At 8.1% G+C, this 14,908-nt stretch overlaps 1 protein-coding gene across 1 annotated transcript in view; it reads right to left on the bottom strand.

The window, feature by feature from the left end:
* Window positions 1–1,378: 1,378 nt before the first annotated feature.
* LOC138334621 (uncharacterized) overlaps window positions 1,379–14,908 on the bottom strand; it is a 20,604-nt gene continuing 7,074 nt past the window's right edge. Inside the window, exons 2-5 of the mRNA XM_069283261.1 lie at window positions 3,339–3,453; window positions 2,926–2,978; window positions 2,523–2,601; window positions 1,379–1,820 (exon numbers count right to left, since the gene is read on the bottom strand). Coding sequence (XP_069139362.1) covers window positions 1,638–1,820; window positions 2,523–2,601; window positions 2,926–2,978; window positions 3,339–3,453 — 430 coding nt within the window. The 3' untranslated portion in view covers window positions 1,379–1,637. The remainder of the gene's footprint in view (window positions 1,821–2,522; window positions 2,602–2,925; window positions 2,979–3,338; window positions 3,454–14,908) is intronic.

Genomic DNA, 14,908 nt, shown 5'->3' with positions numbered 1-14,908 from the left:
GTGTACCTGTACTGTGACCTTTATGGCTTTTAAATTACGTAACTGGTATTTTTCGGGATTCACAAGAAAATACAACATAAAAAATCTTTTCTTTATTATTTTTTTCATTCATCCTTTTAATATAGTATAGTACGGTATGTACTACATGGACTTGGTACGAATGGCAATCAACAAAACACAAACACAGCTTTGAAACGAATTTTCAACACACGGTTATATATATTAATAATTCGTTGTACACTTCCTTAGCTCGGGCTAACAGCTACGTACACGCAGGCTACAGTTTCATGGCCGGGATGTGCAGGATCACAATTTTTTTTTTTTTTTTGAAATCAAATAAATAAAAAAACTTTAATTAACAATCAACGTCGATCTCTGCTGTATGGCTTTTGCTGCATATACACAGTGCTTTATGAAAGGGTGGCCTTTGATTTCCACTTTCAAGACCAGATGTCGACATCTTTTAGTTTAGATGTCGACATCAATAACTGACAAGTCGGTGTCACACCCGAGCATAAACACATTAATCGCCGAGTTACCGACTGTCTACATAAATATCTTGGAATCATTATGTGGGCATGTACATGTGGTAAGTCGACATATTCTTCTGTTTATGTCGACATCTATCGATATGATGTCGACTTAATGCCTTAACGATGTCGACATTATTAAGTCTAAGTCGGCAAATCGATGGCAGACATATGCCACCATAATGAACAGACAGAAAATAGGACAATGCTGCGTAATAACACCAAGCAGAAACGTTAGCTAACCAGTCCCTTGTTGGACCGTATTAACTTAATCGACTTACATTTGGAGGAAGTCATGTAAAACGCCGAAACGTCGGAAGGAGTATCAACCTTGCAGAGATTTTCTTTGAAGATTACAGAGAGGTGACACCCAACTCCAAACCAACACAGTCATTTACGGTCTACTATTATGAGATTCTTTGATGTATATCACAGGACAAGACTACATGCTAATATACAGGCCAGTGATTGGTCAGTTTTTGTTCTCCTGAACTGTCTTCAGGTTTACTATCAGATAGTCTAGAGGTAGATATAACGACAGTGATAGCAACCACTGGAGCAGTGGGTGGAATTCAGGTAGGTTTATTTACAACACAACATGTACATACATGAAATATTATGCAAGTGTTGATATTCTTATCTAGTCCGCTAAACCTGCATATATTATTGGGCTGTAAAAATATTGCCTATATATTATGATTTTTAGGGAAAAAAGCCTTATAATACAGGCAGGTTTAGCGGAATAACTCTTATCCACTGCGTTACAGATGTTAAACATAACAAAAATCACGAATCAAATAAAATAAAATAATTTATTGACTTTAGGCTTTACAGCCCATCAGTACAAACAAATATAATGCATTTGTATATATAATAGTAAATCATTCATATTGCTATATTTTTTACTCAACTAAGTATAATCATAAATGTATTTACATAACATAATCAAATCTTTTAAAGTTAAACCAGTATATTACCACATTTTCTATAAAAAAGGAAGTAAATGCAGATGTCCAATCCTCAAAGAAATGCGTGCCCTGAGTTCAATATATTATTAAATAAGGTGTACAACGACTGTTGATAAGATGTTACTGGCTTCGATCAGAATTAGATGCTCAATTGTTGGAATTTTGAGATTAAGTTGTTGACTTGACTCTCTTCGATGTCATAATCCATCTCATGGAATTTTCTCTTTTGTCCTATGCACACTTTGGGTGCGCATGCGTCGGATATTTCCTTGTTCATAAATGAGTATGTCAATACATTCATCTGCGCTTCGCGGAATCTCTCCTGAAAAATAATACAATAAATTCATGAAAAGTAGTATATCAATGTAAATAAAATCGCAAGGTTAATTGGGACCGCAGAATCAAACCAAAAATAGATTCGTGGAAATCCGCTTTTGGGCACAAGATTTCATAGAGAGGTGAATGTTTCGGAGCCTGCTGATTGGGTATTCAGGGCGCATCAGTTTTAAATGTTTAATGTGTGGGTTGGGCAATACATGTAGATGTAAAATATGTAAAGAAATTTTAAAATTCTGTCAAGTGTGTGTCTGACAGGGGGAGGTAATCAATATTGGAATTTCATGAATATTTTGGTCAATTTTTGGTGCGGTATTCAACATAAGATGGAACCCCCCACATAAAAGTTTAGCAAGATGGTAGATCTTTATTTCTTTTTATTCACAGGTATGCCAGATGCCATTCTTCAAAATTAGTGACAGGTGACCAGACTTGAAAACTCCATTTAACCTGGACAGTGGCAAACGTTAATATATCGTATATAGCGAAATCACTTGGTTCTGCGGTCTCAATTAGGCCTACTTTCTTTCCGAAATTGCTTTTAATTTTCGTTGTTTTAAGAAACTTTTAATTTTTGTTTTGGAAAGGTAGAAATTAAAATATATATATATATGGCGATATTTTTCTTTCACAGTGCAAGAAGAGATTTTTTTTTTCCACATTGGTACACTTATTGTAAAATACTTACTTTTGCAGTGAGACCGAGGTTGATAGTCTGTGACGTCAAATCCTGTTTCTTGTGACGGGCACCACTTTTCCTCTTTCTCCTGTAACCGAAGTCGAGGTTAAGTTAGTCAGTATATTACTGATTTTGTCTAAATTCTGTATCGAAAACATAATGTTTTCACAGATTTATCCATGGAATTAGCAAGAGGTTGAATTGGAACAAAAACATAAATAAAGTTCTAATGTTAACTAGTGAAATTTATTTCATAATCTTAGAATCAATACTTAAATAGTACTGTAATGTTTGCATATTATAAATTCAATGGAGGAAAAAGTCAAACTTCTGGAAATTCTATTTTTGTCATCATTATTATTGACAGATGTAATATATACATGTAGGTATTTATATCATTTTTTAATCTCACCGCGTTTTAGTCTTGCGGGATTTCTGATTTCCGCGTGCAGCAGATGGCAAAGTCTGTCATCAGGTAGCAGAGGAAAAAGAAGAAGGAAAGATGGTAGAAAAGACAGAAAGAAAGAACAAAATGAAAGAAAGTTAGAGAGAGATTAGTGTACAATATGTAGTATAGCGAGATAGACAGAGTAAAAGAGAGAAAATATTGAAACAAGCAGAAACAGTCGAATTTTCTTTAAAATTCTGACACTAGATTTCGACATTCTAATAAATTGTTGAAGCCTGTTATAGTTTCAAAGAAAGAAAGAAATAGTAATTACTCATTGGGAATTTCCGACAATATCCGCATCGTTTACGGAAAGTGGCGGAGATTCCCGATTCATGTTGAAAGACGTAAACACAAATGTTGCTACATGTAGTTACCGAAACAACGGGATGAAGAGTTTCCGAGTCTGCTGGGGAAAGGTATAGTTTCCCATTGTTTTCACTGATCAATTCATTTGTCTCGCCAGAAATCTGTGTCCTTTTTGACCCCTTTCTAAAAAAAAAAAAAAAAAAAAAAAAAAAAAAAAAAAAAAAATTCAAAAAAAAAAAAAAAAAAAAAAAAAAAAAAAAAAAAAAAAAAAAAAAAAAAAAAAAAAAAAAAAAAAAAAAAAAAAAAAAAAAAAAAAAAAAAAAAAAAAAAAAAAAAAAAAAAAAAAAAAAAAAAAAAAAAAAAAAAAAAAAAAAAAAAAAAAAAAAAAAAAAAAAAAAAAAAAAAAAAAAAAAAAAAAAAAAAAAAAAAAAAAAAAAAAAAAAAAAAAAAAAAAAAAAAAAAAAAAAAAAAAAAAAAAAAAAAAAAAAAAAAAAAAAAAAAAAAAAAAAAAAAAAAAAAAAAAAAAAAAAAAAAAAAAAAAAAAAAAAAAAAAAAAAAAAAAAAAAAAAAAAAAAAAAAAAAAAAAAAAAAAAAAAAAAAAAAAAAAAAAAAAAAAAAAAAAAAAAAAAAAAAAAAAAAAAAAAAAAAAAAAAAAAAAAAAAAAAAAAAAAAAAAAAAAAAAAAAAAAAAAAAAAAAAAAAAAAAAAAAAAAAAAAAAAAAAAAAAAAAAAAAAAAAAAAAAAAAAAAAAAAAAAAAAAAAAAAAAAAAAAAAAAAAAAAAAAAAAAAAAAAAAAAAAAAAAAAAAAAAAAAAAAAAAAAAAAAAAAAAAAAAAAAAAAAAAAAAAAAAAAAAAAAAAAAAAAAAAAAAAAAAAAAAAAAAAAAAAAAAAAAAAAAAAAAAAAAAAAAAAAAAAAAAAAAAAAAAAAAAAAAAAAAAAAAAAAAAAAAAAAAAAAAAAAAAAAAAAAAAAAAAAAAAAAAAAAAAAAAAAAAAAAAAAAAAAAAAAAAAAAAAAAAAAAAAAAAAAAAAAAAAAAAAAAAAAAAAAAAAAAAAAAAAAAAAAAAAAAAAAAAAAAAAAAAAAAAAAAAAAAAAAAAAAAAAAAAAAAAAAAAAAAAAAAAAAAAAAAAAAAAAAAAAAAAAAAAAAAAAAAAAAAAAAAAAAAAAAAAAAAAAAAAAAAAAAAAAAAAAAAAAAAAAAAAAAAAAAAAAAAAAAAAAAAAAAAAAAAAAAAAAAAAAAAAAAAAAAAAAAAAAAAAAAAAAAAAAAAAAAAAAAAAAAAAAAAAAAAAAAAAAAAAAAAAAAAAAAAAAAAAAAAAAAAAAAAAAAAAAAAAAAAAAAAAAAAAAAAAAAAAAAAAAAAAAAAAAAAAAAAAAAAAAAAAAAAAAAAAAAAAAAAAAAAAAAAAAAAAAAAAAAAAAAAAAAAAAAAAAAAAAAAAAAAAAAAAAAAAAAAAAAAAAAAAAAAAAAAAAAAAAAAAAAAAAAAAAAAAAAAAAAAAAAAAAAAAAAAAAAAAAAAAAAAAAAAAAAAAAAAAAAAAAAAAAAAAAAAAAAAAAAAAAAAAAAAAAAAAAAAAAAAAAAAAAAAAAAAAAAAAAAAAAAAAAAAAAAAAAAAAAAAAAAAAAAAAAAAAAAAAAAAAAAAAAAAAAAAAAAAAAAAAAAAAAAAAAAAAAAAAAAAAAAAAAAAAAAAAAAAAAAAAAAAAAAAAAAAAAAAAAAAAAAAAAAAAAAAAAAAAAAAAAAAAAAAAAAAAAAAAAAAAAAAAAAAAAAAAAAAAAAAAAAAAAAAAAAAAAAAAAAAAAAAAAAAAAAAAAAAAAAAAAAAAAAAAAAAAAAAAAAAAAAAAAAAAAAAAAAAAAAAAAAAAAAAAAAAAAAAAAAAAAAAAAAAAAAAAAAAAAAAAAAAAAAAAAAAAAAAAAAAAAAAAAAAAAAAAAAAAAAAAAAAAAAAAAAAAAAAAAAAAAAAAAAAAAAAAAAAAAAAAAAAAAAAAAAAAAAAAAAAAAAAAAAAAAAAAAAAAAAAAAAAAAAAAAAAAAAAAAAAAAAAAAAAAAAAAAAAAAAAAAAAAAAAAAAAAAAAAAAAAAAAAAAAAAAAAAAAAAAAAAAAAAAAAAAAAAAAAAAAAAAAAAAAAAAAAAAAAAAAAAAAAAAAAAAAAAAAAAAAAAAAAAAAAAAAAAAAAAAAAAAAAAAAAAAAAAAAAAAAAAAAAAAAAAAAAAAAAAAAAAAAAAAAAAAAAAAAAAAAAAAAAAAAAAAAAAAAAAAAAAAAAAAAAAAAAAAAAAAAAAAAAAAAAAAAAAAAAAAAAAAAAAAAAAAAAAAAAAAAAAAAAAAAAAAAAAAAAAAAAAAAAAAAAAAAAAAAAAAAAAAAAAAAAAAAAAAAAAAAAAAAAAAAAAAAAAAAAAAAAAAAAAAAAAAAAAAAAAAAAAAAAAAAAAAAAAAAAAAAAAAAAAAAAAAAAAAAAAAAAAAAAAAAAAAAAAAAAAAAAAAAAAAAAAAAAAAAAAAAAAAAAAAAAAAAAAAAAAAAAAAAAAAAAAAAAAAAAAAAAAAAAAAAAAAAAAAAAAAAAAAAAAAAAAAAAAAAAAAAAAAAAAAAAAAAAAAAAAAAAAAAAAAAAAAAAAAAAAAAAAAAAAAAAAAAAAAAAAAAAAAAAAAAAAAAAAAAAAAAAAAAAAAAAAAAAAAAAAAAAAAAAAAAAAAAAAAAAAAAAAAAAAAAAAAAAAAAAAAAAAAAAAAAAAAAAAAAAAAAAAAAAAAAAAAAAAAAAAAAAAAAAAAAAAAAAAAAAAAAAAAAAAAAAAAAAAAAAAAAAAAAAAAAAAAAAAAAAAAAAAAAAAAAAAAAAAAAAAAAAAAAAAAAAAAAAAAAAAAAAAAAAAAAAAAAAAAAAAAAAAAAAAAAAAAAAAAAAAAAAAAAAAAAAAAAAAAAAAAAAAAAAAAAAAAAAAAAAAAAAAAAAAAAAAAAAAAAAAAAAAAAAAAAAAAAAAAAAAAAAAAAAAAAAAAAAAAAAAAAAAAAAAAAAAAAAAAAAAAAAAAAAAAAAAAAAAAAAAAAAAAAAAAAAAAAAAAAAAAAAAAAAAAAAAAAAAAAAAAAAAAAAAAAAAAAAAAAAAAAAAAAAAAAAAAAAAAAAAAAAAAAAAAAAAAAAAAAAAAAAAAAAAAAAAAAAAAAAAAAAAAAAAAAAAAAAAAAAAAAAAAAAAAAAAAAAAAAAAAAAAAAAAAAAAAAAAAAAAAAAAAAAAAAAAAAAAAAAAAAAAAAAAAAAAAAAAAAAAAAAAAAAAAAAAAAAAAAAAAAAAAAAAAAAAAAAAAAAAAAAAAAAAAAAAAAAAAAAAAAAAAAAAAAAAAAAAAAAAAAAAAAAAAAAAAAAAAAAAAAAAAAAAAAAAAAAAAAAAAAAAAAAAAAAAAAAAAAAAAAAAAAAAAAAAAAAAAAAAAAAAAAAAAAAAAAAAAAAAAAAAAAAAAAAAAAAAAAAAAAAAAAAAAAAAAAAAAAAAAAAAAAAAAAAAAAAAAAAAAAAAAAAAAAAAAAAAAAAAAAAAAAAAAAAAAAAAAAAAAAAAAAAAAAAAAAAAAAAAAAAAAAAAAAAAAAAAAAAAAAAAAAAAAAAAAAAAAAAAAAAAAAAAAAAAAAAAAAAAAAAAAAAAAAAAAAAAAAAAAAAAAAAAAAAAAAAAAAAAAAAAAAAAAAAAAAAAAAAAAAAAAAAAAAAAAAAAAAAAAAAAAAAAAAAAAAAAAAAAAAAAAAAAAAAAAAAAAAAAAAAAAAAAAAAAAAAAAAAACAAAAAAAAAAAAAAAAAAAAAAAAAAAAAAAAAAAAAAAAAAAAAAAAAAAAAAAAAAAAAAAAAAAAAAAAAAAAAAAAAAAAAAAAAAAAAAAAAAAAAAAAAAAAAAAAAAAAAAAAAAAAAAAAAAAAAAAAAAAAAAAAAAAAAAAAAAAAAAAAAAAAAAAAAAAAAAAAAAAAAAAAAAAAAAAAAAAAAAAAAAAAAAAAAAAAAAAAAAAAAAAAAAAAAAAAAAAAAAAAAAAAAAAAAAAAAAAAAAAAAAAAAAAAAAAAAAAAAAAAAAAAAAAAAAAAAAAAAAAAAAAAAAAAAAAAAAAAAAAAAAAAAAAAAAAAAAAAAAAAAAAAAAAAAAAAAAAAAAAAAAAAAAAAAAAAAAAAAAAAAAAAAAAAAAAAAAAAAAAAAAAAAAAAAAAAAAAAAAAAAAAAAAAAAAAAAAAAAAAAAAAAAAAAAAAAAAAAAAAAAAAAAAAAAAAAAAAAAAAAAAAAAAAAAAAAAAAAAAAAAAAAAAAAAAAAAAAAAAAAAAAAAAAAAAAAAAAAAAAAAAAAAAAAAAAAAAAAAAAAAAAAAAAAAAAAAAAAAAAAAAAAAAAAAAAAAAAAAAAAAAAAAAAAAAAAAAAAAAAAAAAAAAAAAAAAAAAAAAAAAAAAAAAAAAAAAAAAAAAAAAAAAAAAAAAAAAAAAAAAAAAAAAAAAAAAAAAAAAAAAAAAAAAAAAAAAAAAAAAAAAAAAAAAAAAAAAAAAAAAAAAAAAAAAAAAAAAAAAAAAAAAAAAAAAAAAAAAAAAAAAAAAAAAAAAAAAAAAAAAAAAAAAAAAAAAAAAAAAAAAAAAAAAAAAAAAAAAAAAAAAAAAAAAAAAAAAAAAAAAAAAAAAAAAAAAAAAAAAAAAAAAAAAAAAAAAAAAAAAAAAAAAAAAAAAAAAAAAAAAAAAAAAAAAAAAAAAAAAAAAAAAAAAAAAAAAAAAAAAAAAAAAAAAAAAAAAAAAAAAAAAAAAAAAAAAAAAAAAAAAAAAAAAAAAAAAAAAAAAAAAAAAAAAAAAAAAAAAAAAAAAAAAAAAAAAAAAAAAAAAAAAAAAAAAAAAAAAAAAAAAAAAAAAAAAAAAAAAAAAAAAAAAAAAAAAAAAAAAAAAAAAAAAAAAAAAAAAAAAAAAAAAAAAAAAAAAAAAAAAAAAAAAAAAAAAAAAAAAAAAAAAAAAAAAAAAAAAAAAAAAAAAAAAAAAAAAAAAAAAAAAAAAAAAAAAAAAAAAAAAAAAAAAAAAAAAAAAAAAAAAAAAAAAAAAAAAAAAAAAAAAAAAAAAAAAAAAAAAAAAAAAAAAAAAAAAAAAAAAAAAAAAAAAAAAAAAAAAAAAAAAAAAAAAAAAAAAAAAAAAAAAAAAAAAAAAAAAAAAAAAAAAAAAAAAAAAAAAAAAAAAAAAAAAAAAAAAAAAAAAAAAAAAAAAAAAAAAAAAAAAAAAAAAAAAAAAAAAAAAAAAAAAAAAAAAAAAAAAAAAAAAAAAAAAAAAAAAAAAAAAAAAAAAAAAAAAAAAAAAAAAAAAAAAAAAAAAAAAAAAAAAAAAAAAAAAAAAAAAAAAAAAAAAAAAAAAAAAAAAAAAAAAAAAAAAAAAAAAAAAAAAAAAAAAAAAAAAAAAAAAAAAAAAAAAAAAAAAAAAAAAAAAAAAAAAAAAAAAAAAAAAAAAAAAAAAAAAAAAAAAAAAAAAAAAAAAAAAAAAAAAAAAAAAAAAAAAAAAAAAAAAAAAAAAAAAAAAAAAAAAAAAAAAAAAAAAAAAAAAAAAAAAAAAAAAAAAAAAAAAAAAAAAAAAAAAAAAAAAAAAAAAAAAAAAAAAAAAAAAAAAAAAAAAAAAAAAAAAAAAAAAAAAAAAAAAAAAAAAAAAAAAAAAAAAAAAAAAAAAAAAAAAAAAAAAAAAAAAAAAAAAAAAAAAAAAAAAAAAAAAAAAAAAAAAAAAAAAAAAAAAAAAAAAAAAAAAAAAAAAAAAAAAAAAAAAAAAAAAAAAAAAAAAAAAAAAAAAAAAAAAAAAAAAAAAAAAAAAAAAAAAAAAAAAAAAAAAAAAAAAAAAAAAAAAAAAAAAAAAAAAAAAAAAAAAAAAAAAAAAAAAAAAAAAAAAAAAAAAAAAAAAAAAAAAAAAAAAAAAAAAAAAAAAAAAAAAAAAAAAAAAAAAAAAAAAAAAAAAAAAAAAAAAAAAAAAAAAAAAAAAAAAAAAAAAAAAAAAAAAAAAAAAAAAAAAAAAAAAAAAAAAAAAAAAAAAAAAAAAAAAAAAAAAAAAAAAAAAAAAAAAAAAAAAAAAAAAAAAAAAAAAAAAAAAAAAAAAAAAAAAAAAAAAAAAAAAAAAAAAAAAAAAAAAAAAAAAAAAAAAAAAAAAAAAAAAAAAAAAAAAAAAAAAAAAAAAAAAAAAAAAAAAAAAAAAAAAAAAAAAAAAAAAAAAAAAAAAAAAAAAAAAAAAAAAAAAAAAAAAAAAAAAAAAAAAAAAAAAAAAAAAAAAAAAAAAAAAAAAAAAAAAAAAAAAAAAAAAAAAAAAAAAAAAAAAAAAAAAAAAAAAAAAAAAAAAAAAAAAAAAAAAAAAAAAAAAAAAAAAAAAAAAAAAAAAAAAAAAAAAAAAAAAAAAAAAAAAAAAAAAAAAAAAAAAAAAAAAAAAAAAAAAAAAAAAAAAAAAAAAAAAAAAAAAAAAAAAAAAAAAAAAAAAAAAAAAAAAAAAAAAAAAAAAAAAAAAAAAAAAAAAAAAAAAAAAAAAAAAAAAAAAAAAAAAAAAAAAAAAAAAAAAAAAAAAAAAAAAAAAAAAAAAAAAAAAAAAAAAAAAAAAAAAAAAAAAAAAAAAAAAAAAAAAAAAAAAAAAAAAAAAAAAAAAAAAAAAAAAAAAAAAAAAAAAAAAAAAAAAAAAAAAAAAAAAAAAAAAAAAAAAAAAAAAAAAAAAAAAAAAAAAAAAAAAAAAAAAAAAAAAAAAAAAAAAAAAAAAAAAAAAAAAAAAAAAAAAAAAAAAAAAAAAAAAAAAAAAAAAAAAAAAAAAAAAAAAAAAAAAAAAAAAAAAAAAAAAAAAAAAAAAAAAAAAAAAAAAAAAAAAAAAAAAAAAAAAAAAAAAAAAAAAAAAAAAAAAAAAAAAAAAAAAAAAAAAAAAAAAAAAAAAAAAAAAAAAAAAAAAAAAAAAAAAAAAAAAAAAAAAAAAAAAAAAAAAAAAAAAAAAAAAAAAAAAAAAAAAAAAAAAAAAAAAAAAAAAAAAAAAAAAAAAAAAAAAAAAAAAAAAAAAAAAAAAAAAAAAAAAAAAAAAAAAAAAAAAAAAAAAAAAAAAAAAAAAAAAAAAAAAAAAAAAAAAAAAAAAAAAAAAAAAAAAAAAAAAAAAAAAAAAAAAAAAAAAAAAAAAAAAAAAAAAAAAAAAAAAAAAAAAAAAAAAAAAAAAAAAAAAAAAAAAAAAAAAAAAAAAAAAAAAAAAAAAAAAAAAAAAAAAAAAAAAAAAAAAAAAAAAAAAAAAAAAAAAAAAAAAAAAAAAAAAAAAAAAAAAAAAAAAAAAAAAAAAAAAAAAAAAAAAAAAAAAAAAAAAAAAAAAAAAAAAAAAAAAAAAAAAAAAAAAAAAAAAAAAAAAAAAAAAAAAAAAAAAAAAAAAAAAAAAAAAAAAAAAAAAAAAAAAAAAAAAAAAAAAAAAAAAAAAAAAAAAAAAAAAAAAAAAAAAAAAAAAAAAAAAAAAAAAAAAAAAAAAAAAAAAAAAAAAAAAAAAAAAAAAAAAAAAAAAAAAAAAAAAAAAAAAAAAAAAAAAAAAAAAAAAAAAAAAAAAAAAAAAAAAAAAAAAAAAAAAAAAAAAAAAAAAAAAAAAAAAAAAAAAAAAAAAAAAAAAAAAAAAAAAAAAAAAAAAAAAAAAAAAAAAAAAAAAAAAAAAAAAAAAAAAAAAAAAAAAAAAAAAAAAAAAAAAAAAAAAAAAAAAAAAAAAAAAAAAAAAAAAAAAAAAAAAAAAAAAAAAAAAAAAAAAAAAAAAAAAAAAAAAAAAAAAAAAAAAAAAAAAAAAAAAAAAAAAAAAAAAAAAAAAAAAAAAAAAAAAAAAAAAAAAAAAAAAAAAAAAAAAAAAAAAAAAAAAAAAAAAAAAAAAAAAAAAAAAAAAAAAAAAAAAAAAAAAAAAAAAAAAAAAAAAAAAAAAAAAAAAAAAAAAAAAAAAAAAAAAAAAAAAAAAAAAAAAAAAAAAAAAAAAAAAAAAAAAAAAAAAAAAAAAAAAAAAAAAAAAAAAAAAAAAAAAAAAAAAAAAAAAAAAAAAAAAAAAAAAAAAAAAAAAAAAAAAAAAAAAAAAAAAAAAAAAAAAAAAAAAAAAAAAAAAAAAAAAAAAAAAAAAAAAAAAAAAAAAAAAAAAAAAAAAAAAAAAAAAAAAAAAAAAAAAAAAAAAAAAAAAAAAAAAAAAAAAAAAAAAAAAAAAAAAAAAAAAAAAAAAAAAAAAAAAAAAAAAAAAAAAAAAAAAAAAAAAAAAAAAAAAAAAAAAAAAAAAAAAAAAAAAAAAAAAAAAAAAAAAAAAAAAAAAAAAAAAAAAAAAAAAAAAAAAAAAAAAAAAAAAAAAAAAAAAAAAAAAAAAAAAAAAAAAAAAAAAAAAAAAAAAAAAAAAAAAAAAAAAAAAAAAAAAAAAAAAAAAAAAAAAAAAAAAAAAAAAAAAAAAAAAAAAAAAAAAAAAAAAAAAAAAAAAAAAAAAAAAAAAAAAAAAAAAAAAAAAAAAAAAAAAAAAAAAAAAAAAAAAAAAAAAAAAAAAAAAAAAAAAAAAAAAAAAAAAAAAAAAAAAAAAAAAAAAAAAAAAAAAAAAAAAAAAAAAAAAAAAAAAAAAAAAAAAAAAAAAAAAAAAAAAAAAAAAAAAAAAAAAAAAAAAAAAAAAAAAAAAAAAAAAAAAAAAAAAAAAAAAAAAAAAAAAAAAAAAAAAAAAAAAAAAAAAAAAAAAAAAAAAAAAAAAAAAAAAAAAAAAAAAAAAAAAAAAAAAAAAAAAAAAAAAAAAAAAAAAAAAAAAAAAAAAAAAAAAAAAAAAAAAAAAAAAAAAAAAAAAAAAAAAAAAAAAAAAAAAAAAAAAAAAAAAAAAAAAAAAAAAAAAAAAAAAAAAAAAAAAAAAAAAAAAAAAAAAAAAAAAAAAAAAAAAAAAAAAAAAAAAAAAAAAAAAAAAAAAAAAAAAAAAAAAAAAAAAAAAAAAAAAAAAAAAAAAAAAAAAAAAAAAAAAAAAAAAAAAAAAAAAAAAAAAAAAAAAAAAAAAAAAAAAAAAAAAAAAAAAAAAAAAAAAAAAAAAAAAAAAAAAAAAAAAAAAAAAAAAAAAAAAAAAAAAAAAAAAAAAAAAAAAAAAAAAAAAAAAAAAAAAAAAAAAAAAAAAAAAAAAAAAAAAAAAAAAAAAAAAAAAAAAAAAAAAAAAAAAAAAAAAAAAAAAAAAAAAAAAAAAAAAAAAAAAAAAAAAAAAAAAAAAAAAAAAAAAAAAAAAAAAAAAAAAAAAAAAAAAAAAAAAAAAAAAAAAAAAAAAAAAAAAAAAAAAAAAAAAAAAAAAAAAAAAAAAAAAAAAAAAAAAAAAAAAAAAAAAAAAAAAAAAAAAAAAAAAAAAAAAAAAAAAAAAAAAAAAAAAAAAAAAAAAAAAAAAAAAAAAAAAAAAAAAAAAAAAAAAAAAAAAAAAAAAAAAAAAAAAAAAAAAAAAAAAAAAAAAAAAAAAAAAAAAAAAAAAAAAAAAAAAAAAAAAAAAAAAAAAAAAAAAAAAAAAAAAAAAAAAAAAAAAAAAAAAAAAAAAAAAAAAAAAAAAAAAAAAAAAAAAAAAAAAAAAAAAAAAAAAAAAAAAAAAAAAAAAAAAAAAAAAAAAAAAAAAAAAAAAAAAAAAAAAAAAAAAAAAAAAAAAAAAAAAAAAAAAAAAAAAAAAAAAAAAAAAAAAAAAAAAAAAAAAAAAAAAAAAAAAAAAAAAAAAAAAAAAAAAAAAAAAAAAAAAAAAAAAAAAAAAAAAAAAAAAAAAAAAAAAAAAAAAAAAAAAAAAAAAAAAAAAAAAAAAAAAAAAAAAAAAAAAAAAAAAAAAAAAAAAAAAAAAAAAAAAAAAAAAAAAAAAAAAAAAAAAAAAAAAAAAAAAAAAAAAAAAAAAAAAAAAAAAAAAAAAAAAAAAAAAAAAAAAAAAAAAAAAAAAAAAAAAAAAAAAAAAAAAAAAAAAAAAAAAAAAAAAAAAAAAAAAAAAAAAAAAAAAAAAAAAAAAAAAAAAAAAAAAAAAAAAAAAAAAAAAAAAAAAAAAAAAAAAAAAAAAAAAAAAAAAAAAAAAAAAAAAAAAAAAAAAAAAAAAAAAAAAAAAAAAAAAAAAAAAAAAAAAAAAAAAAAAAAAAAAAAAAAAAAAAAAAAAAAAAAAAAAAAAAAAAAAAAAAAAAAAAAAAATTCAAAAAAAAAAAAAAAAAAAAAAAAAAAAAAAAAAAAAAAAAAAAAAAAAAAAAAAAAAAAAAAAAAAAAAAAAAAAAAAAAAAAAAAAAAAAAAAAAAAAAAAAAAAAAAAAAAAAAAAAAAAAAAAAAAAAAAAAAAAAAAAAAAAAAAAAAAAAAAAAAAAAAAAAAAAAAAAAAAAAAAAAAAAAAAAAAAAAAAAAAAAAAAAAAAAAAAAAAAAAAAAAAAAAAAAAAAAAAAAAAAAAAAAAAAAAAAAAAAAAAAAAAAAAAAAAAAAAAAAAAAAAAAAAAAAAAAAAAAAAAAAAAAAAAAAAAAAAAAAAAAAAAAAAAAAAAAAAAAAAAAAAAAAAAAAAAAAAAAAAAAAAAAAAAAAAAAAAAAAAAAAAAAAAAAAAAAAAAAAAAAAAAAAAAAAAAAAAAAAAAAAAAAAAAAAAAAAAAAAAAAAAAAAAAAAAAAAAAAAAAAAAAAAAAAAAAAAAAAAAAAAAAAAAAAAAAAAAAAAAAAAAAAAAAAAAAAAAAAAAAAAAAAAAAAAAAAAAAAAAAAAAAAAAAAAAAAAAAAAAAAAAAAAAAAAAAAAAAAAAAAAAAAAAAAAAAAAAAAAAAAAAAAAAAAAAAAAAAAAAAAAAAAAAAAAAAAAAAAAAAAAAAAAAAAAAAAAAAAAAAAAAAAAAAAAAAAAAAAAAAAAAAAAAAAAAAAAAAAAAAAAAAAAAAAAAAAAAAAAAAAAAAAAAAAAAAAAAAAAAAAAAAAAAAAAAAAAAAAAAAAAAAAAAAAAAAAAAAAAAAAAAAAAAAAAAAAAAAAAAAAAAAAAAAAAAAAAAAAAAAAAAAAAAAAAAAAAAAAAAAAAAAAAAAAAAAAAAAAAAAAAAAAAAAAAAAAAAAAAAAAAAAAAAAAAAAAAAAAAAAAAAAAAAAAAAAAAAAAAAAAAAAAAAAAAAAAAAAAAAAAAAAAAAAAAAAAAAAAAAAAAAAAAAAAAAAAAAAAAAAAAAAAAACAAAAAAAAAAAAAAAAAAAAAAAAAAAAAAAAAAAAAAAAAAAAAAAAAAAAAAAAAAAAAAAAAAAAAAAAAAAAAAAAAAAAAAAAAAAAAAAAAAAAAAAAAAAAAAAAAAAAAAAAAAAAAAAAAAAAAAAAAAAAAAAAAAAAAAAAAAAAAAAAAAAAAAAAAAAAAAAAAAAAAAAAAAAAAAAAAAAAAAAAAAAAAAAAAAAAAAAAAAAAAAAAAAAAAAAAAAAAAAAAAAAAAAAAAAAAAAAAAAAAAAAAAAAAAAAAAAAAAAAAAAAAAAAAAAAAAAAAAAAAAAAAAAAAAAAAAAAAAAAAAAAAAAAAAAAAAAAAAAAAAAAAAAAAAAAAAAAAAAAAAAAAAAAAAAAAAAAAAAAAAAAAAAAAAAAAAAAAAAAAAAAAAAAAAAAAAAAAAAAAAAAAAAAAAAAAAAAAAAAAAAAAAAAAAAAAAAAAAAAAAAAAAAAAAAAAAAAAAAAAAAAAAAAAAAAAAAAAAAAAAAAAAAAAAAAAAAAAAAAAAAAAAAAAAAAAAAAAAAAAAAAAAAAAAAAAAAAAAAAAAAAAAAAAAA

This window comes from Argopecten irradians, chromosome 11 (assembly GCF_041381155.1).
Source record: "Argopecten irradians isolate NY chromosome 11, Ai_NY, whole genome shotgun sequence".
NCBI lineage: Eukaryota > Metazoa > Mollusca > Bivalvia > Pectinida > Pectinidae > Argopecten > Argopecten irradians.
This window is presented reverse-complemented; position numbering and strand designations above follow the sequence as displayed.